The sequence below is a fragment of the Corvus hawaiiensis genome, chromosome 16 (genome assembly GCF_020740725.1).
Source record: "Corvus hawaiiensis isolate bCorHaw1 chromosome 16, bCorHaw1.pri.cur, whole genome shotgun sequence".
Taxonomy (NCBI): Eukaryota; Metazoa; Chordata; class Aves; order Passeriformes; family Corvidae; genus Corvus; species Corvus hawaiiensis.
Genome location: NC_063228.1, coordinates 15061929 through 15082534, shown reverse-complemented (window position 1 = coordinate 15082534; position 20606 = coordinate 15061929). Strand labels below are relative to the sequence as shown.

Here is a 20606-nt window from a genome sequence, read left to right as displayed (position 1 = left end):
TAGGTGCTTTATTAAGGATTGGTTAAGACAGATGTCTGTAACTTTTAGAAGCACACTATTGGCCAAAAAGCTTTTAAGAATGCTTTGCAACCAGGAAATTGGGGGATGTCTCTGTGGCAGCGTGAGCTCTGTACCAACTTTGTCTCAACTCTGGATGTGAGACTGATAAACTAATAACAGCTCCTGCAACGCTGGTCCGAGCCCATCCCAGTCCATCCAGTTCCATCCAAGACCAGAGAAGGACAGGCTGGAATTGGCAGTGCCTGTGAGATGGGTGCTGATGCTCTGGAGGTGAGCCAGGAGGGCTTTGGCTGCTGTTCAGTGCCCTGAGAGATGTGCAGGGCCTGGAGCCCTTGTCTTGTGCCCTGAGTGTGTCACTCGTGTGCTGCTCCCAGTCCTGGGTCCTTCCTGTCCTTGTAGGTGCACAGCAAAGGAGTCTCCTCTGTGCTGATGGTGGGATCATGTCCAAAATTCCTGCACAGATGCAGCTATGGTAGCTTGGTCTGTCCTGTTCTGTCTGGAGTATTTCACAGAATCCCAGAATGGTTTGGGTTGGAAGGAACCTTAAAGCTCATCCCATTCCACCCCTGCCATGGCAGGGACACCTTCCACTATCCCAGGCTGCTCCAAGCCCCAATGTCCAACCTGGCCTTGGGCACTGCCAGGGATCCAGGGGCAGCCACAGCTGCTCTGGGCACCCTGTGCCAGGGCCTGCCCACCCTCCCAGGGAACAATTCCTGCCCAATATTCCATCCAGCCCTGCCCTCTGGCAGTGGGAAGCCATTCCCTGTGTCCTGTCCCTCCATGCCTTGTCCCCAGTCCCTCTCCAGCTCTCCTGGAGCCCCTTTAGGCCCTGCAAGGGGCTCTGAGGTGTCCCTGGAGCCTTCTGTTCTCCAGGTGAGCACCCCCAGCTCTCCCAGCCTGGCTCCAGAGCAGAGGGGCTCCAGCCCTTGGAGCATCAGCAATGATTTCCCGGGGACAGCCCCTGTCTTACCACCTCCTCAGCTCCTTCTCACTTAAGTCTGTGAGGATAAATTTTTTTGTATGAAAACCCAGCTGTGGCCTGTGGAGTTCTGCCAGCAGAGGCAGCCATTGGCTCTCACCCTGGTTTGGGGTCTCCTCTCACTCACAGGGGAGCTGCTGCCACATCTTTATCTCCAGCTCTGAGTCAGATCAGAGGTGGCAGATGTGGGACTAAGCCTGACCTTTCCTCTTTATGGACAGGAGCCCTGGGGTGTGAGTGTGTGGGGCTCCTGCATGAGCCCTGTGCCCAGAGCAAGGCAGGGAGCAGCCCCTGAACCTGGGAATGCAGAGCCCCAGCTCCCAGAAGCTTCCTGTGCCTCACGAGGAGACACTGGAGGTAAAACTTACAGTCCTTGAAGTTTTCTGTCACTTGGGTTGAGCTGATGGCAAAGTCCCACGTGTGTGAGTTCTGTGAAGGAATGCTTTGCCAGGGAGGTGGTGGCTGGCTTGGATCAGGTTTACACCTTCACCCCGGCTGGCAGTGGGATGGAGGAGGGACTGCAAACTTTGAGGCACTATTTGGAGCCCCTTGTTCTTAAGACCCTGGTTCGGAGGGGCCTGAATGCAACCTCCCCTCCCCAACTGCACCACCAGCTGCCCAGCTGTGAAAGGGGCTGTTGGTTCTCCCTCAGTTGCCTGCCTTGCAGGGCCTGTGTTCCCCCAGCAGCGCTCCTTGTGATGCCACGGCAGTCACAAAGTAGGTCAAACACCATCTAAACCCTGCCTTGATATCCCCTGAGCTAAATTCCTGCCCTGCCAGAATGTGCCCCCAAAGGGGGTTAGGACTTGTGGCTTACTTGGAGTTAAGAAGGATGAGCAGCTTTGGTGGAGCTGAGTAAACAGAGCCGCAGCTCTGGGCAGCCCGGCTCCCTCCCCTGCCGGCCCCGGTCCCTCCCCTGCCGGCCCCTCTCCCTCCGCTGCCGGCCCAGGTCCCTCCGCTGCCGGCCCAGGTCCCTCCCCTGCCGGCCCCTCTCCCTCCGCTGCCGGCCCCTCTCCCTCCCCTGCCGGCCCAGGTCCCTCCGCTGCCGGCCCAGGCCCCTCTCCCTGCCCTGCCGGCCCCTCTCCCTCCGCTGCCGGCCCAGGTCCCTCCCCTGCCGGCTCCTCTCCCTCCGCTGCCATCCCGCCTCCCTCCCCTGCCGGCCCAGCCCGGCGTCATCCCGCCCAGGGATGTGTCCAACCCATGTGCTTTCAGAGAATCTTTAAGGTTGGAAAAAACCTCCAAGATCAAGTCCAACCTTTGTCCAAACACCCCCGTGCCCACTAAGCCATATAGGGAAGTGCCATATCCACTGTGTGTGGTTTTTTGACCACTCCCAGGGATGGTGACTCCAGCTCTGCCCTGCTGCTCTCACCAAGTGCCTTTGGTGACACCGGCGCTAGAAGGGGTGAAGAGGGTGAGGAGCTCGGGCTCTCCTGGCTCACCTGAGCTTTGGTCGGTGTGTTACACGTGAGGTGAACTCTGTCACTTCTCCTCTGAGTGAGTGCTGCAGCCATGGGGTGACCACCACACTGCTCTCCCTAGACATGTGGCAGGAATTTGGCCAGCACTTCTCTGACAAGAGCAAGAACAAAACACCTGGACAAGTGAGTCATTCCTTCACATCTCAAGCCCAGAGCTTTGGGAAACCTCTGTGAAAGTTACAGGAACATTTGTCAGTGGCTGCCAGCCTATCCTTGATGCTGTCAGTGGAAGGGCCCCGATTATTTGTGTGTCTCAAGATCCTTTTGAGTCTCTGCAGATGAAAATCTGTTCTCGTGGTGAATGCAGTGGTGACTCAGCACTAGGGAAGGAGGCAAGATGACCTTAGGAAAATCTTTTCACCCCCGTGCTCTGGAGATGTCCAGGAAAGGAAAGAAGATTGAGCTGGAAAAAATATTAGCCCTTGGCAGAAAGAGGCTTTAGAAGAAGCCCAGAGCTTAATGCCAGGGAAGGGCTGCAGGGTCTGGGCACACACCAGCCTCAGGCCTTGCTCCCAGCTTTCTGCAGGAGACAGCTGGAGCTGCAGGAGTTTCCTTCCTGCCCTTCCAGGACCTGGGTCAGGGCTTGCAAATGGAGAAGGACAGCCCAGGACTGTGGCAGGTGTGGAACTGACAATTCCAGCAGTAGAACCGAGTCAGCCCTGCAGCAGCAGCAGCTACAATAGAAGCAACCCCTCCCCTGTTACAGGAAAGCCCTCAAAGCCCTCTGTGGCCTGTTAAAGCTTGGAGGACAAGGGCAGCGAGGGCTGTCATGGGCATCCTCACTAAAAGTTCTGTGTTGATGGAGCAAACAAGCCCTGAATGTGCCACCAGCTCCCTAGGGAAGCGAGGCTTGTCTCTGGGTGAATGTGTGATTAAACCAGAGCATTGTTCCAGCAGTGCCTGCTCACCCTCCCGTTGGCCCTCCCAGGCCTCCCTGCTGTGGTCTCACTTCCCAGGACCTGCTCACATCATCGTGCCATGTTCCCCTGGTGATACCTTTGGTTGCCCACCCAGCCAGGGCAGCTCAGGGATTGTTGGGGCATCCACTGTCCCCCACGGTCTGTCCCTCAGCTCTGGTTTTGATGTCCCAGTGGCTGCTGCTGCAGTGTGACAGCTACAGCCCCTCAGGCAGAAAATGTGTCACCCCAGAAGTGTGAGGGCTTTACCCAGGACATCAAACTCTCCTCATGGTGTACCCCACACTTCTCTTGCTCTTCTGCTGTCTGAACCTTCAGGGAGCTGCTTTAGCTCACCGAGATCTCCCCCCCACACACACCCCTGAGTTTTCTGCTGTTCCCAACTGAGAGCAGCAGGAGCAGGATTAGACTGGAATACTCTGACCATTCTGACAGCAGCTCAGCCAATGGATGAAGGCACATTTTTATCAGCAAGTGCTTGTTTTTGTGAACATTAATCATATAAAACTCCTACTAGATGAGGAACTCTGACAACATTTTTTTCTATAATCTCACATAATCAAATACTCTCCCGTCCTTTTCCTTCCCCTGGAGCTTTGGTCTCTGTCATCAGCACAGCTTCTTTGGAAGATGTGTTTCTTCCCACTGCCAGAGGGCAGGGTTAGATGGGATATTGGGAAGGAATTGTTCCCTGGGAGGGTGGGGAGGCCCTGGCACAGGGTGCCCAGAGCAGCTGTGGCTGCCTCTGGATCCCTGGCAGTGCCCAAGGCCAGGTTGGATGGGGCTTGGAGCAGCCTGGGCCAGTGGAAGGTGTCCCTGCCCATAGCAGGGGGTGGGATGAGATGGGCTTTAAGGTCCCTCCCAATCCAAACCATTCTAGGATTTGATGAAGTGGCTTTACAGCTCTCTCTGGAGAGACAGCACACCACTGAGTGTGTGCAAGGTCTGTTTCCAAGTGATAGATGTTGTTTCTTCTGAGCTGTATCCCCCAATCCTGATATGTTTGGATGAAGGCTCAGTCATGGATCCTCACTGTAACAATGGGATTGAGGCCTGCAGGGATGACTGGGGTCTTCTAGAGCATCTGTGCTAACTGCTGCCTCTTCTCATGTGCTCAAAGGCCCATGGAGAATGCAGCACAGAAGGTGACAAATGACACCCTCTGAGCATCCCAGTGACATGGGACATCAGTGGCAGAGACCACTGTGCTAGGGCAAGCTGGCCCTGCCACATCTCTAAGCCCAGCCTTGTTCTGGTTCTGTCCTGATCCCTGCAGAGGGACTGGGGGTGGTGCTGGTCACTCCTTTTATCTGCCAGTGCTCGGCTGGGGCGGAACTGCAGCCGGGAGCCTGGCCAGGGGAAGCAGCTGATTCTCCTTCAGAACAGAGACTTGCACATCAATAAATGTCTCCTTACAGATGCTTTCTTCAGCCTCTTGGCTCTCATTTCCTCTTTTAGCTCCCCCAGCTTTCTATCCCACTGGCTGGAAAGCTGTCTGTCTCCTGTGAGAGTTAAGGAATGTTGGAACAGGGGCTGGGGGTAGCTCTATCTTTGCAGGTGAGGTGTTGGACAAGCCATGTGTTTTCTTCAGCGTGTCCTGACTGCATGTCCTGCTCTGGCTCTTTGTGGGATCTGTTACTGTAGATCCTGCTGTGGCTTCCAGGGACAGGTGGGTCCTGTTTGAGTCACTTTGGAAAACACTTGCCAGCTGTCAAAACCAGCTGGCCAGAGGGGAACTACATCCTTGGGGTAACACAGCTCAGGGCAGAGCAGGGGAGTTTGTTCACTGAACTCCCAACACGAGAAAATGCTGGATAAGCTGTAGAAAATCCATGGGAAATGGTGGGTTAGGATGGGATTCTCTTTTCCCAAAGCATATGCTCCATTATTACTCAGAAATAGCCACAGCCAGGACGGGGGTGGGTCAGGGCTCCCCCAGTGCCTGCTGAGGCTTGGGATTGTTCACTGGGGCTTTCCACAGTGACACAGAACTCCTGAACTTCCTCCCTTGGAACAACCAGTGCTGCAGGAGCGGGAGGGCCCCTCCAAACCACCTTCCTCTCTGCCAGGGATTCCTCTGCCTCCAGCTGCTGCTGCCTGAATCAGTTTCTGGGGAAGAGCAAATCAGGCAAGCTTGTTCTGGCTGCAGCACAGATCCAGAGGCACGGACAGGGCCTTACTGCTGCAGTAAGGTTCTCATTCAAAGCCTGGCCCCAGAGGAGCAAGAGCCATCTTCGCTTCAGGATCTGGGAATGAGCTCAGCAAGGAGTAAGTGCACATGGTGCAAGTTTTACCTGACCCTATGGGGGTCTGTGATGGGAAAGGAAAAGGCAGCAGCTGGAACTTGTTGGGAGGAAACCCACAGAGAGAACTGGTTAAAAGCCATTTCCCGTCCATACCTCAGCCCTGTTCCGCTTTCCAATGCCCTTTGCAAGGCTAACAGCACCAGCTCAGTGCTGAATCCTCAGCTGTCCACCAGAAGAGAGCTCACAGGCTGGGGAAAAGCCCCATGGGCTGTCCACAGGCCCTGCAGGGACTGGCACCAGTCCTGTGGGAGCACAGAGCCCGTTCCCTGGCAGTGGCACGAGGCCACTACACAATCAGTCACTTGTCCAGATCCTAATCCAGCATTTCCTCTCAGCATGACCACAAAGTCTTGGAGGGGTGGCTCTGATTGCCAGGCTCTGGGGTGGGGGTTTGGGGTGTTTGTCCCAGCGTGACCTGCCAGAGGACAGGCACTATAAACCCTCCCAGTGCACAGCCACAGGCAGCAGCCTGGCTCCACTGAACATCACCCCAGCCAGACTTCTGGTTCAGTGGGAAGCACAAGAGCCCTGCACAGAGACAAGGGCATCTCTGCTGCCTTCACCTCCTCCAGCTCTGACACACAACTGCTGCAGCCAAAACCTCCCCTCCACGCTGCTGCCCAGGCTGTTTTTGACAAGCACCTGCAGCTTCCTGCCTTCAAGGGCCCCAAGAGGAACAACAGACAGCTTCTACTTTTATTATTACAGTTTAACACAGTCTTGGACAGAGGAGAAGCAGCAGGAACCAACATGCAAAGCAATTCAAAGTCCCCGGGGGCTCGAGGAAGACCACCCACAGCTCAGCTCCTGTACCTGCTCCCAGCAGTGTCTCTGGGGGCCCTTTCCCTCCAGCTGCTGCTCTGTTGTGCCCCAGAGCGGGACGAGGTCATGGCAGACACCAAACCTACACACACAGAGAGGAGAGGACTGGCCTGGGATTGTGTCTCGATGAGTCAGGTCCGTTGTCTGACTGGAATCCAGTACACTCCAACCAGGAGGCCGCTTTAATCATCACAATATCCTGAGCTGGAAAGGAGCCACAAAGATTATCAAGTCCAACTCCTGTCATCAAGTCCAATTTCTTAAATGTTGTCTGTGCCAACAGGGAGAAGAGAGATCCTTCAGGAAGAGGTGCTGGCTTCCATAGCAAGTCAGGAGATGAAGCTCAGACATTTCACCACAATTTTCTTGTGTCAGAACTGGCATCTCTTGGAGCCAGCAACTCTTCTAAATGCCTGCGATGGATGTCGAGGCCAAAGATTTCCACAGCACTGGAGAAATCTTTGCCAACACGTAGAAATGGATGTCCCCATGAAGGAAGAGGTGCATCAGGCTTGGCTGGCCCTCACAGACAACACAACAAACCCCCACCCACCTGGTGTGCAGAGCCATTATGTCCTCCTGCACCTCTTCCTTTGGCAGGCCTCCGCATCCGAGCTGCACGAGCTGTCCGAGTCGCTCCCCGAGGACGAGGAGGAGGAAGGCTTCGACGTGCTATAGTTCATGCTCAAGACCCAGCCCAGTTTGTTGTGCAGCACCTGCTTGAGTCCCGGGGGCAGGGGCAGCACCTCCAGCGTGTCCACATAGTTGGGCAGGAGCTGGCGCAGGCGGAAGCAGCACAGGTACTGCAGGGACGTGCAGCTGGCGCAGGACCGGATCACCTTCATGCTGCTCTTGGCCGCCGTCGAGCACACCATGGGGTAAAACTTCTTGTTCTGCAGCTTGGTGGCTGCCACCCCTGCCAGGGCACAGCACCAGGGAGGGCATGTTAGTTTAGACAGAGGGATCTCCCCCCTCTCACCTACCCCGAGCCCATTAACTGCAAAGCTCTTGGGAAAAGCTTTCTGAACTCCCAATCTATTAAACAAGAAATGTGATCTTCCCCCCACTCACTTCACACCTTGGTCTTCTGCTTTCTCAGTGTTTTCTGCTGCAGCCAGGCTCGAGTTCCTCCCACCCCATCCCTGGCTCTCACCTATGCACTTGCGGTTCTTGAAGAATGTGAGCGTCCCGTGCCACGTGTCCAAATGCACCCCAATAATGGAGCCCTGGCCAAACCTCGAGGAGAAGTTTGTTTTGTCTCCCTTGTGATGCAGCAGTCCTGAAAACACACCCAAAAAATGGCATTCTGTGGAAAACCTGCACTCCAGGAATTCATCCCAACTCCCATGCTGCTGGTACAGCCTCGCTCAGTGCCAGAAACATCCCTGCACTGCCTGATCCTTGCCCTCCCATCCCAGAGTGGCTGCTAGAAAGGGGAAAGTTGTGGTTTTACAACTCCAGCACTGAAACCCCGAAGTGGTGATGTGACAGTAGCACCCTGGTGCCCTGGAGGGTCCCACACCAGGTCTAAGGGCTCTGCAAAACACGGGCCAGGAGAGACGCTCCAAGGGCTGTGAGCTGTCGGCAGCTGCTCTGGTGTCCTTAATGAAGGGATTCACAGGTCTGGGGGCACCTCTTGGGCTACTGCTGCCCATCCAGCCCCCCTGTCTGTGTTACCTGTGTAAGAGAGTCCCCAGCTGTCCTCGTCCTTGCCCAGCAGGCTGCAGAAGGTGTGACGGTACTTGTCCAGGTTCACATCGGACGTCCCAATTCCCACCATCTGGGAGGCAAAGCAGGGAGTAAGAACACAAGCTCAGTGTCTTTTCAAGTAACAAAACACAACCACATTCCACCTCCAGTTCTTCCCTCCTCTTCTTGGCTCAGTCCAAAACACCCAGAGGGCTTGGTGAAGCCAAGTCAGAGGTTTCAGGGTGGAGCTGAAGGCTCCCAGCTTCAATTTCCTTTCCTAAGTGAGGAGGCCCAGCTGAACTGCTGAAGAAGGTCACTGTCCTATTCAGAGTCATGGAATGGTCTGAGTTGGAAGGGACCTTAAAGCTCATCCCATTCCACCCCCTGCCATGGGCAGGGACACCTTCCCCTATCCCAGCCTGCTCCAGGCCCCATCCAGCCTGGCCTTGGGCACTGCCAGGGATCCAGGGGCAGCCACAGCTGCTCTGGGCACCCTGTGCCAGGGCCTGCCCATCCTCCCAGGGAACAATTCCTTCCCAATATCCCATCCAGCCCTGCTGGCAGTAGGAAGCCATTCCCTGTGTCCTGTCCCTCCATGCCTTGTCCCCAGTCCCTCTCCAGCTCTCCTGGAGCCCCTTTAGGCCCTGCAAGGGGCTCTGAGGTGTCCCTGGAGCCTTCTCCTCTCCAGATGAACACCCCCAGCTCTCCCAGCCTGGCTCCAGAGCAGAGGGGCTCCAGCCCTTGGGGCATCTCCGTGGCCTCCCCTGGGCTCTCTCCAGCAGCTCCATGTCCCTCTGCTGTTGGCCCCAGGGCTGGGGCAGCTCTGCAGGTGGGGTCTCACCTGAGGGGGCAGAGGGGCAGAGTCTCCCCCTCCCTGCTGCCCACTCTGGGGCTCAGCCCAGGCCATGGGGGGGGGGGGGGTCTGGGTGCACATGACCAGGCCGTGTCCAGTTCTCATCCTCCAACACTCCACGTCCTTCTCCCAGGGCTGCTCTCGATCCATTCTCTGCCCAGCCTGGATTAGTGCCCTGACCCAGGTGCAGCACTGGCACTTGGCTTTGTTGAACTTTTTTCCCATGGCCCCACCTCTCCAGCCTGTCCAGGTCCCTCTGGATGCCCCATCTCTCCCCTCCAGGGTGTCACCTCCCCACACAGCTGGGTGTCAGCTCCAGCCTGGCTGAGTGCCCTGATCCCATCTCCATGTCCAGTACCGGCCCCAATGCCAGCCCCTGAGCAATGTCACTTGTAACGGGTCTCTGTTGACTCCACCTCTTTGCATGTGACCATCCAGACAATTCCATGCCCACCAAGTGGTCCCTCTGTCAAATCCATGTCTCTCCAGGTGAGAGATGCCATGCAAGGCAGCAACAAATCCTTTGCCCAAATTCAAGTAGATGAGATCAGTTCCTCTTCCCTCATGCACCAACACTGCAACCCCATCACAGAACGCCACTGCATCTGTCAGGCAGGATTTGCCCTTAGTGAAGCCCTGATGGACGTCATCAACCGCCTCCACTTTTTCCATGAGCCTTTGCATAGTTTCCAAAAGGATCTGCTCCATGACTGCCAGGCACAGAGGTAAGACTGGCCAGCCTGTACTTCCCCAAATCTTCCTTATTTCCCTTTTGAAAAATGGGGGTTAAGTTTCCTCTTTTCCAGTCACTGGGAACTTCACCAGACTACCACAGCTTCTCAGATATGACAGATAGTGGCTACACCACTTCATCCACCAGTTCCCTCAGATCCCAGGGATGCATCTCATCAGGTCCCCAGGCACTTGTGCACTTCCAGACAGCCTCAAACCTGATCTGCTGTGGTGGAACCGCATCCTCCCAGCTCCTGTTCAAAACCCTGGGCACTTCTGTGTGCCCCACACGTACCATGTCAGTGCCATACACCGGGGAGGTCATCTTGATCTCCCAGAAGTGCTGCCCATCTGCCAGCTCCTTGTTGCCGCGGATGGCGGCCGTGCCACAGCTGTACTCCATGTGGAAGTTCACTTTGCGGTTGTCACACGTCAGCAGGGTGGCCGTCGACTTGTTCAGGTCATCCCACACCCAGTCGAAATCTGTTGAGGAAGCACAGAGGGGACAAGGATGGGCAAAGACCTTCAGGGAACTACCACCAAGCCAAAGCATGGGTGGATGTTTGTTTTGAAGGCTGTTAGTGGGGTTGTTTATGTTTCTCTTACAGTTTAAGAGGGTAAATCTTAGGCTGTGCACATCAGAGAACTGCTTGAGGCCTGAACTATTCCGCAGTGCCCCACCACGGATGGATCAGTGCTCCAAAGCTGGCAGCATTCACCAGGCCCAATTTTGGCTGACACCAGGCAGAGCCTCCCTTCTCCCCGCACTCCTCACGGGATCAAGGGATGGCTCTGCCATGCCACAGGCTCTGCCAGCCAGCCCAAGCCCACTCTGTGCTCTGAGCCTGGCACCCCACCAGCCATTGCAGGGATCAGGAGGGCCCTAAGCACTGGCTCTGTTTCACCTGTGGCCTAAGTCGGATCGGAAAGCAGGTCCCAGAGGTGAGAGCTGATGCTGTCACAGCTCAGCCCTGAGCCCTGGAAACATGACAGCAGGCACAGGCTGGTAATCCCCCTACAGCCTCGGGATGTAAACAAAGGAATGCTGGGACAGGGACGGGACACTGCAGGGGCCCCCCCAGCCCCTTACACTCGTCCTCCTCGCCGCAGCGGCAGTCGCGGACACGGTGCAGGGCGTGCAGGCTGGAGCAGTAGGGAGCTTCACTCTGGTTCTCACAGTTGCAGTAGGACTCTCCAGTCACAGGGATGGCGCTCGGGATGGAGGGAGACAGGGAGGAAAACTCCGGCTCCGAGTCCGAGTCGCTGTGCTGCTGGGGAGAACAGGGAATGGTCGCTGCTGGGCATCCCTGGGCGTGGGAGCTGGGCTGGCAGAGCTCCCTGAGGGCTGTGCAGGGACATCCCCAGGCTCATGTCATGTCTTGGCCTATCACACAGGGAGGCTGTGCCCGTGGCATTACCCTGCTTTGGGACATGGGCAGTGCCTGCTGAGCTGCAGGGACCTCTCAGCACTCTGCGGTGCAGGTACGTTCTTTGTCCCTGCTGGGAACAAGGAGCTGTCACAGCAGGGTCACAAGCCTGGAACACACATTTTGAAGGAAATTCTGTGCTGAAGCTTTGGCTTTCACCAGGCAGGTTCCAGCCATCAGCAGAGCCAAGCACTGCTCTGGAGAGGCTGTGAGGAGCCTGGGACACACAAGGGGGAGAAGGGAGAGGGGGCAGAACAAAGGGAGCCAGTTGAGCAGCACGGCTGCAGCTCCTCAGGCCAGTGCTGCAGACAGGCCCACGGGGAACCCAGGGCAGGATTAAAGTGCTTTTGTTTACATTCATGAACACAAAAACCTTATTTACTGTTCCCCAGTGCCAAGAGACAAAAGTGATCCTGGACTAGACACTGTGGGAGTCACAGCCCAGTTTCACCCCTGTGTTATGGTGTTGCCTAAGGGATTCTCTTATCACTGATTGCAGCGAGTTACTCTAGGTTTACACACTGCTCAGGTGTACCTGCTTGTTATTCACCCCCAAGGTAAGGGGTATTTAATGACAAAAATCCTTTAAACTCATGTTCTTGCAGCTGTGTAAGAGAGGGAATTGAAACTACTTGGGCTTACATATGTACTGCCCAGATCTCCTCTGGCCTGCAAACCCAAGAGCTTGGGTTCTGTCTTTCCTAACTTCTTACTTCCCTAAGTACTGCCACCTAGAAATCCTATCATTCCCATGACTGCAGGCACAGAAAACTGCTCGATTTCTGGGAGCACAGTGCCTGGGTTTGGACACTGTGCTCTGGCAGTGGCCTCATGGCTTCAGTGTGGCCCTGAAGCTCCTGGAGCAGCTCCTTGTGTCCCCACCACTACACAGGGAACTCAACTCACACACTCAAGTATTAGGGAAAAGAGGGAATGATGGCAGAGGCAAATCAGTCACTCCTTGCCTTGTTTTACTCCTGCTCTCCCTGCTGTGTTCCCATCTCCAGCACACCTGGACCAGCTTCAGAAGTGATGTTCACATCACAAAGCAGGAAATGTGAGGAAATCTCAGTCTGAAGACACTGTCCCACAATCTCCACTACCATCTCTAAGGGCCTCACAGCCCAGGAGGGAGCACAGCGAGCCAGATTAGGGAACAGATCCACTTCACACACTTATCTAGAGCTCTACTTCCAGAACAGTATTTAAAAATATTGTATGTACTTTATGTATGACACACCCATTCTGTGCTTAAAAAAGCATTTCGCTTAGCATCAATACTGACCATTGTTAAATCCTTTCTGCTTTTGGCCAGTTCACACCTGATATCAGGGAAAGGAAAACGTCCCCAGTGCCACCCAGTGCCACCCTGTGCCACCCAGAGCCCCCCGAGCCCAGCCTACCTGCCCGTCGGAGTCGTAGCCCCAGCCCCGTGCACCGGCCCGGCCGTCGGCCTCGCGCCGGACCCCGCTCAGCACAAAGTGCCAGGCCCGGCTGCTCCGCGGGCGCCGCGCCATGCTGCTCCCAGACAGGTAGGCTGGGGAAAGGGACACGAGGTTACACTTCTGCCACGTCCCATGGCCACTCCCTGGGTCACCAAACCCCCCAGGGGGACTAGCACAAGATGAGCCGATGCAAAGGAAGTTCCAGCTGCATCAAGAGCCTTCGCAAACTTCACCCGAACTTCTCTTTCTCCACCTAGGGTCAACTCCTCCGTGAGCCAGGTGTTCAGCTGGCCCCTAGAAACACTCCCAATATGCAGTGGTGGTGGCAGCTGCTGCCCCACCGCAGGAATTGGATCCAGCCACCACCTCTCACCTGGCCTAAGAAGCTTCAGGGCTGTCAGAATCACAGAATTGTTTGGGGTGGAAGGACCTTCAAGCTCATCTCGTTCCACCCCCTGCCATAGGCAGGGACACCTTCCACTAGAGCAGGCTGCCCTAAAACACGGCCTCCCTGGTGCCCAGCGACCCTTCAGCAGCTGTCCTGGCTCTGGCCACCTGCACTGCCCCAGCCCCACTGCAGCCCGTCTGTCTGCAGGGAAGGCTGTCCACCTGCAACTGCCCTCTGAGCAAGGCCTTTGCTCTCAGTGCTTGGAGAGGAAGCAAAACCACTTTCCTGCTCTGGAGGGAAATTAGGCTTGTGACAGACCTGTCCCAACTTGCCTCAAGGACAACAGGCAGAAGGGAAGCAGCCGCCTGTCTCCCAGCCCAGCAGGGATGTTGTTCAGAGACAGACTTCCCAAGGCTCCTTCCCAGTGGACAGCTTGACAGGCCAGCCCAGCTTCCAGCTGCCACACAGGAGCACTGCACTGGATGTGATAGGGAAACCTCAGCTTCCAATCTCACCTCCCTGAAGTTTATCTTTGCAGAATTCAACTCCCCACCAAGAGGCACCCGCAGGGCTGTAACCCTTGAACCCTCTCCCTCAGCTCAGTCCCAAGCCAGGGCCGGCCATAAAGCTCCTGGCCCTGTTCCTCCTGTGCCTCAGTCACCAGCGGGAGAGCAGCTCCTGGAAAAGCAGGACAGGCCAAGCCACAGCCGGCTGTGCAGCTGCCCATGGATGCTTTGAAGGGCTCTGGAAATCCCACCTGCTGGAATCACAGGGCTCACACAGCCATGCTGGGAAAGGACCTAAAACCCCAGCAGAAACCCCTTCTCCAGCTTTGTTGGGCACCCACAGCAGCCCAACAGAGCAGCTCTGTACCCCAGGCCCTTGCTAAGGCTGGACCTTAGAGTCAGCACAGAGATCCCAGTACATGATCCAGCACCGATGGCAGAGTCAGTCATGGAATCATTATGGCTGGAAAAGACCTCTTGGATCAACGAGTCCAACCATTCCCCCGGCACTGCCAAGGCCACCAAGTGCCACATCCACACAGCTTTTAAATCCCCCCAGGGATGGTGACCCCAGCACTGCCCTGGGCAGCTGTGCCAATGCCTGACCACCCTTCCCATGAAGGAATTTCCCCAATATCCAACCTAAACCTCCCCTGGCCCAGCCTGAGGCCGTTCCCTCTCCTCCTGTCCCTGTTCCCTGGCAGCAGAGCCCGACCCCCCCGGCTGCCCCCTCCTGTCAGGGACTTGTGCAGAGCCACAAGGTCCCCCCTGAGCCTCCTTTGCTCCAGGCTGAGCCCCTTTCCCAGCTCCCTCAGCTGCTCCTGGGGCTCCAGCCCCTTCCCAGCTCCCTTCCCTTCTCTGGACCCGCTCCAGCCCCCCAGAGTTTTTCTTGCCCAGAACTGCCCCTAGGATTGGAGGTGCCTCAGCAGTGCCAGCGCAGGGGACGGCCACTGTCCCGCTCCTGCTGTCACACCGGTGCTGCCACAAAAGCCCCTCACCCCTCAGGGGCCCTGGGCCGCTGAGGCCTTTCCGCGGGCCCGAGGCGATGCTGCGGCGTGACCCGCGCTACCCCAGCACTTCGCCAGGCACCGAGCGGCGCGGAGGAACCACGGCAGGCTGCTCGACCCGGCCCGACCCGGCTCCCTGGCTGCGGAAGCAGCGGTTCCACCGAAGGCGCCTACCGGAGCCCCAGCTGTCCCGGCAGCTGAGGCGCGGCCGGACAGGACAAGGCCAGGCCAGACCACCGCGCTTAGGTCGCACAACCCCGGCCCGCCCTGAGCCAAACCCCAACCCCCGGCTCCCACCTCCAGCCCGTCCCCCCGAGCCCCCCGGCCCACCTGCCCGGCCCGGCGCTGCCCCGGCCCGGCCCCGCGGCGCTCTGACCTACTTTCCCCTCCCGGGACATAAACAATCCGCTCCCGGCACCGCCCCCCAGGCGCCCATTGGCTGCGGCCGCGCCGCGCCCCTTCGCCATTGGCTAGGCGCTCTGTCACTCACATGCGGAGGAGGACGGAGGGGGCGGGGTCTGAAGAAGCCCCTCGCTATTGGTTGTTCCGTGTGCCAATCGCCGGGAAGCGGCGCCATTGGGCGGCCGCTCGCGAAGGGAAAGCACTAAGCCTATTGGCTGATGCAAGGGGAGTGCGAGGACTGGATTGGCTGCGGTCCCCTGGAGGGCGGGTTCTCCGTGAGAACGCGGCTTGCGATTGGACACGGTTCCTGTCAGTCTGAGGGGGCGGGGCTGTGGGCCGGCGGAAGGCGGAAGCGAGGGATGCGGGGAGGCAACATGGAGGAAACGGCTGGGGGTGAGCAGAGCAGCGGCCGCGGCCTGGAGGAACCGAGATCTGGGGTCTCGGTCTGGGGGGGCCCTACTCGCCTCAAGGGGGACGTCCCGCCCGGAATGCCCAGGCCTAGTGGGGGGTTAGGACCCGGTCCTGTGGAATTCCGAGGTGCTCGGGCCGAGCCGGTGCCGCGGTGTTGGGCCCGACTCCCGGTGAGGGGAGCGCCGGGCCGGGCCGGGGTCCCATAGGCGGCGGGCCCCGGTTATCGGGAGGCGACGCTGAGCCTTGCCAGAGGCCCGGGCTCGACTCCCGCGGAAGACAGCGCCGAGTAACCGGGCCCGGCGCGGGGCTGCCGCTGTCACCGGGCGGTATCCCGGGAGCGCCTCGCTGCGGGGCCCCGTCTCGCCCCTCCCCGGCCCCCTTCTCCCCCCCTTCCCGTTGTGGGGCCCGTGGCCTTTACCGTCGGCGGAGGTGCGGATGAGCTCTGCCATGGTGCGTGCGGGCTCCATGCCGCCGGTGCCGCTGGGCTGCCGGGCCAGCCCCGGCGCCTCGAGTCCGTCCCCGGTCGTGACGGGGCCCCAGGTGGGCGGGTGGCGTTTGCCGGCTGTGGCTGGAGCCCCCTGTGCTGCCCCGGGCCGGGGACCGCGGTCCCGAGCGCTCCTTGCTCCAGGGAGCTGAGCCCAAAGCAGAGCCGAGAGCGCTGACAGCACAGCAGGGAACAGCAGGAAGGCTGGAGTGGAGCGTGGGACTGGCAGGAAGGGACTGGTGTGGCACAGAGGAAGGAAACGCCAAAGGTCTGAGTTCACCAGCAGCCTCCGGCCATGCCCGGGCTGAGCCTCACGAGCCCGGTGCGTGTTTATTGCTGTGCTGGCCAATGGCCACTTAGGTCACCGGGACAAGCCTTTGCTCCCCACACACACTGTTTATTGCCATTGTTCTTATTGTCCCTTTTCTGATGACAAAAAGCCCGTGGCACATCCACCTCTTCTTTCCCACTGCCTTACACTGAGGTGAGACCTCACCGGGGCAGCAGCTCCTCCTGAGGGGCAGCTCACATCTCTGGGACAGGGACAGGGAACGGCTGGAGCTGTGCCAGGCAGGGTCAGGCTGGAGATCAGGGAAAGGTTCTTCCCCAGAGGGTGCTGGGCACTGCCCAGGCTCCCCAGGCAATGGGCACGGCCCCGAGGCTGCCAGAGCTCCAGGAGCGTTTGGACAGCGCTGCCAGGGACGCCCAGGGTGGGATTTGGGGTGTCTGTGCAGGACCAGAGGTGGGACTGGGTGATCCCTGTGGGTCCCTTCCCACTCAGGATGTTCTGTGACTCTGTGATGCCCTTGCAGACAGAGCCAGCTTGGCCGGGGTGCGGCACATCCTGCTGGTGCTGTCCGGGAAGGGCGGCGTTGGGAAGAGCACCATCTCCACCGAGCTGGCCCTGGCGCTGCGCAGCGCCGGGAAGAGGGTGAGAGAGGGTTTGGGGTGCTGAGCTCTGGCTTTTCCCTTCCAGCCTCCAGCTGGGCTGGGTTTTGCCCACCCTTCCCATGTGGGTGTGCTGGGTGGGCAGTGTGTGGATTCCCTGGGAAAATGCAATTTGTGAGAGTGTGATCCAGCTCAGGTACCTGGATCAGATACTGCAGTTCATTTCTCTTTTATCTGTTCTCTTAAATCACCCAATATTTGTTGTTGAAATTGGCCTGAGATGTGACTTTGCTCCTTTGTGGTGTCACCCTCGCTCCCTCTGTGGGGTGAAGTGGGTGAGCTCAAGGACTCTTAAAATGGGGACAAAAAGTGTGAGCAGGAGACAGACTGAATCCCCCGAGGATCTTATTAAAAGCTCTGTGCAGCCAGTGCCACTTGGGTTCTGGCATAAAGCACTTGGAAACACCCAGGAGATGCTCCTTGGGGAGAATGAGGTCGGGAAGGATGTGAAGTGTAAAGCATTTGTGTTTCAAATGTGGTTGCTGAGCTGCAGAGGCTGTTGTGGAAGTGCTGTGAGCAGCCCAGAGCTGGGTGCTTGGGGTTCCTGAGCCCAGCATGCCGGGCCTGTCCGAAGGGCTGTGCCTGTCCCCAGGTGGGGATCCTGGATGTGGACCTGTGTGGCCCCAGCATTCCCCGCATGCTGAGGGTGCAGGACAGCGCCGTGCACCAGTGTGACAGCGGCTGGGTCCCCGTCTTCGTGGGCCAGGACAAGGCCATCGCCCTCATGTCCATCGGCTTCCTGCTGGAGAGGCCGGACGATGCCGTGGTGTGGAGAGGACCCAAGAAAAACGGTAACACCGGGGTTTGCTGCTGGTGAAACCTTCTGTGAACGCTCCTGGAGGTGCTGCTGCCTCCTGGAGATGTTATTCCTTGGGGGAATGAAGCTCCAGTTCCACAAGGGTGGGTTTAAATCCCTCACATGTTGTGCTGACAGACAGCCTTGTCCCCTCTCCCTGGGTCCCTGTCCCCAGGGCGCTTCCCAACTCCTGTCCCACAGCTCCCAAGTCACCTGCTGAAACCCGCTGTGGTTTGGGGTTTTTTTTATCTGCCCCTTTTATTTCCATAGCTTTGATCAAACAATTTCTCACTGACGTGGCCTGGGGGGACCTGGACTTCCTCATCGTGGACACGCCGCCGGGCACGTCCGACGAGCACATCTCCACCGTGGAGGCCTTGAGGCCCTTCCAGCTGCTCGGAGCAATCCTGGTCACGACACCTCAGGTAGGACACGGGGCTGGAATTCCTGGCAGGCTGCAGGTTTGGAGGGGGGAAAAATGCATGCCAGGTTTGCACAGGGCTGTCTCGTTGTACACATCTGCTCTGGAGCCGCAATCAGTGTGCACAGAGGGATCCCCAGGTCCTGTTGTTCCCCCTCAGGCTGTGTCCGTGGGGGATGTGAGGCGGGAGCTGACGTTCTGTAGGAAGGCGGGACTGCGGATCCTCGGCATCGTGGAGAACATGAGCGGCTTCGTGTGCCCCCACTGCTCTGTGAGCTCTCCTGACCTTATTGTCCAGCCTTGGGGCTCTTGTGGGCTCTTCCTTGTACTAGTGGGGTGCTGAGCCTTGGGTGGCAAATCGGGAAATGCCATGGGGGTGATGCTGTGAGCCAGGGAGGGGAGACGCTGCCAGCTCTGGGCTCTGCTCAGGAGCACTGGGAGAGGGCGGGGGCACAGTGAGTGCCTGGGGCTGGAGGGTGGAAGGGAGCTGGCTCTGCTCAGGGCCTGGCAGCACCTGCCCTGTCACACGGGGCTCTGGGCTTCCTGACTCACTGCTCATTCCTTCAGGAGTGCACAAACATCTTCTCCAAAGGGGGAGGTGAGGAGCTGGCCAAGCACGCCGGGGTGCCCTTCCTGGGTGAGTGGCTCTGCTCAGGGTGATCTCATGGTGCTGTGGGAGGGCTGAGCACAGAGAAGGAGCATCAGGGAAGGCAGGTGGGCTGGGCTGTGAGCCCCAGGCACCTGGGCAGAGCTGAGGTTTGTGCTTTGCTTCTCTGCCATCCAAACTCCTCACATTTGGCCCCTGGCCCTGCTGGGCCACAGATGGTGATGCCACATCATGGTGACAGCGTAAACAAGCCTGGAGCTCCATGAGAACCATGTTGGAATGTCTGGAGCCTTCCTGAGAAATGGGGGCTGAGGGCTGAACCCTGTCCCTGGGACAGGGGATCAGAGGGGATCAGCCCACGTCCCTGGGCTGGGATCAGAGGGGAGAGCCCCTCTCATGAAGCACCAGGGTGGGGTGGGATCTTGGGCCCAGAGGAGGTGCTTGCAGGTGAGAATTATCTCCCGGAGAGCTCTGGGAGGGCAGTGGTTGCTCTTCCCTACCCCTTTCCCTGGAGCTGACCCTGGCAGTGTTTTTTTGATCCCTGGCTGCAGACCCTGGCCGTACAGGGAGGGAGCTGAGCTCTCACCCTCCTCTCCCCTGTCCCACAGGCTGCGTCCCCCTGGACCCCCAGCTCAGCCAGAGCTTGGAAGAAGGCAGAGACTTCATCCAAGAGTTTCCCAAGAGCTCTGCCTTCCCTGCCTTGACTCACATTGCCCAGCAGATCTTGGATACATCGCAGAGGAGCTCCTGAGGAGGGTGTGGAGCTGGACTGGTGCCAGGCTGGCAGCCCCAGCAGTGGGAAGGGGCTGCAGGAGCTGTTTAACTCAAACTGTCTCACTGGGGGGTGTGAGGGAGGGAGGGAGAGCACAGATTGCTGCTGGCAGTCCCAGGGGGAAGCAGCTCCATCCCCTCAGAGACTCTGGAGCTGCTGTGTCAAGCGCTGTTCTTCCCTCAGCGATCCCAGACGGCTCCAATCACCTGGATGGCGGCTCCGTGTGCTGCTGCCTTCTCCCGCTGCCCCTGCCTGATGGATCACACAGGGCTTGCTTCAGTGGCTGGGTCGTGCTGGGTGCTCCCATGTGGAGCCAGGCCAGGCCCCTGTGCTCGGAATTCTCGGCTCACTGGTTCCTGATGGGCGGTGAGGGCACGGCATGGGCTGGGTGTGAGGAAAAGCCTTCGGGAGCTGTCTGGGAGCTGCATCCCATCATGCTGGGAATGAGGCCTTGGGGTCTGCCAGGGGTGTGTGACTCAGGAATATTTTTCAAGGTTCCAGGCAGTAAACACTCTTCTTAAAATGCAGGTCTGTGACTTCTGTTCTTCCATGGCTTCAGGCCTCGCTGTAGCTCTGAGTCTTGGCCCGTCACGTGCATCAAGGTGCTTCCTGCTTTTCCCTGGTTTCCTTGCTGGAATTCAGCTGAATCTCTCCTATAACAGCATCAGGATCCAGCCTGTCCCTTGTCTTGCTGCGAGCTGGCCCTGGCAGCCCTTCATGGGATGCTTTGCCACAGCTCTTCTCCAACCCCAGCCTGGGGCTCCTCTGTGTCCCCAGGTGGTTCCTGCTCCATTCACTTCCCTGCACCTCTCCCCATGGGCTGCTGCTCCCGTGGGGCCTGCTGTCCTCTTGCAGGCTTGAGTTTAGCTGGGGAAGCACATGAAGGCCTTGCATCTTATCTCCCTCCCTCCTGGACTCTGAGGCCCTCCTGCCTGCCTCCCTGGCCACCTTTGGGACTCACCCTCACGGTGAGGTTTTGGGAAGATGGGGAAATACTGCATTTCCACCAATGAGGCTGGATTACAGCAGGCAGGAGAGCAGGAGCAGCATCCACCCCTGCTCCCGCTGCACAAGGACCCACACCCGAGCAGGTTTCCCTTCATGCAATTTTCCAGGAAAATTTTGTCTGACCTTTGGACACTTACCTGGGATTTGGAGAGCCAGGCAGTAGCACTGGAATCTCTCAGGG

The 20606-nt window shown here is 58.2% G+C and overlaps 2 protein-coding genes across 7 annotated transcripts; one reads left to right on the top strand and one right to left on the bottom strand.

Moving 5' to 3' along the window:
- Positions 1 to 6389: 6389 nt before the first annotated feature.
- On the bottom strand, positions 6390 to 16055 carry SPSB3 (splA/ryanodine receptor domain and SOCS box containing 3). 6 transcript variants are annotated; one of them, XM_048320629.1, is made up of 8 exons: positions 15808 to 16055; positions 12634 to 12767; positions 10894 to 11074; positions 10099 to 10286; positions 8207 to 8309; positions 7683 to 7808; positions 7083 to 7445; positions 6390 to 6733 (listed from the first exon to the last, which is right to left on the bottom strand). In XM_048320629.1, the coding sequence occupies exons 1-7, from the start codon at positions 15854 to 15856 to the stop codon at positions 7099 to 7101; spliced, it is 1128 nt and encodes a 375-aa protein (XP_048176586.1). In that variant the 5' UTR covers positions 15857 to 16055; the 3' UTR covers positions 6390 to 6733; positions 7083 to 7098. The 6 variants fall into 6 exon arrangements, with proteins under 6 accessions (XP_048176586.1, XP_048176585.1, XP_048176587.1 ...); XM_048320628.1 differs by having other exon boundaries at positions 6390 to 7445; XM_048320630.1 differs by having other exon boundaries at positions 6390 to 7445; positions 10894 to 11071; positions 15808 to 16054.
- Positions 15287 to 19944, top strand: NUBP2 (NUBP iron-sulfur cluster assembly factor 2, cytosolic). Its single transcript, XM_048320638.1, has 7 exons — positions 15287 to 15371; positions 16686 to 16804; positions 17414 to 17612; positions 17888 to 18042; positions 18199 to 18309; positions 18606 to 18675; positions 19254 to 19944. Exons 1-7 carry the CDS (start codon positions 15338 to 15340, stop codon positions 19394 to 19396), a joined length of 831 nt encoding a protein of 276 aa, XP_048176595.1. The 5' UTR covers positions 15287 to 15337; the 3' UTR covers positions 19397 to 19944.
- The last annotated feature ends 662 nt before the right edge of the window (positions 19945 to 20606 follow it).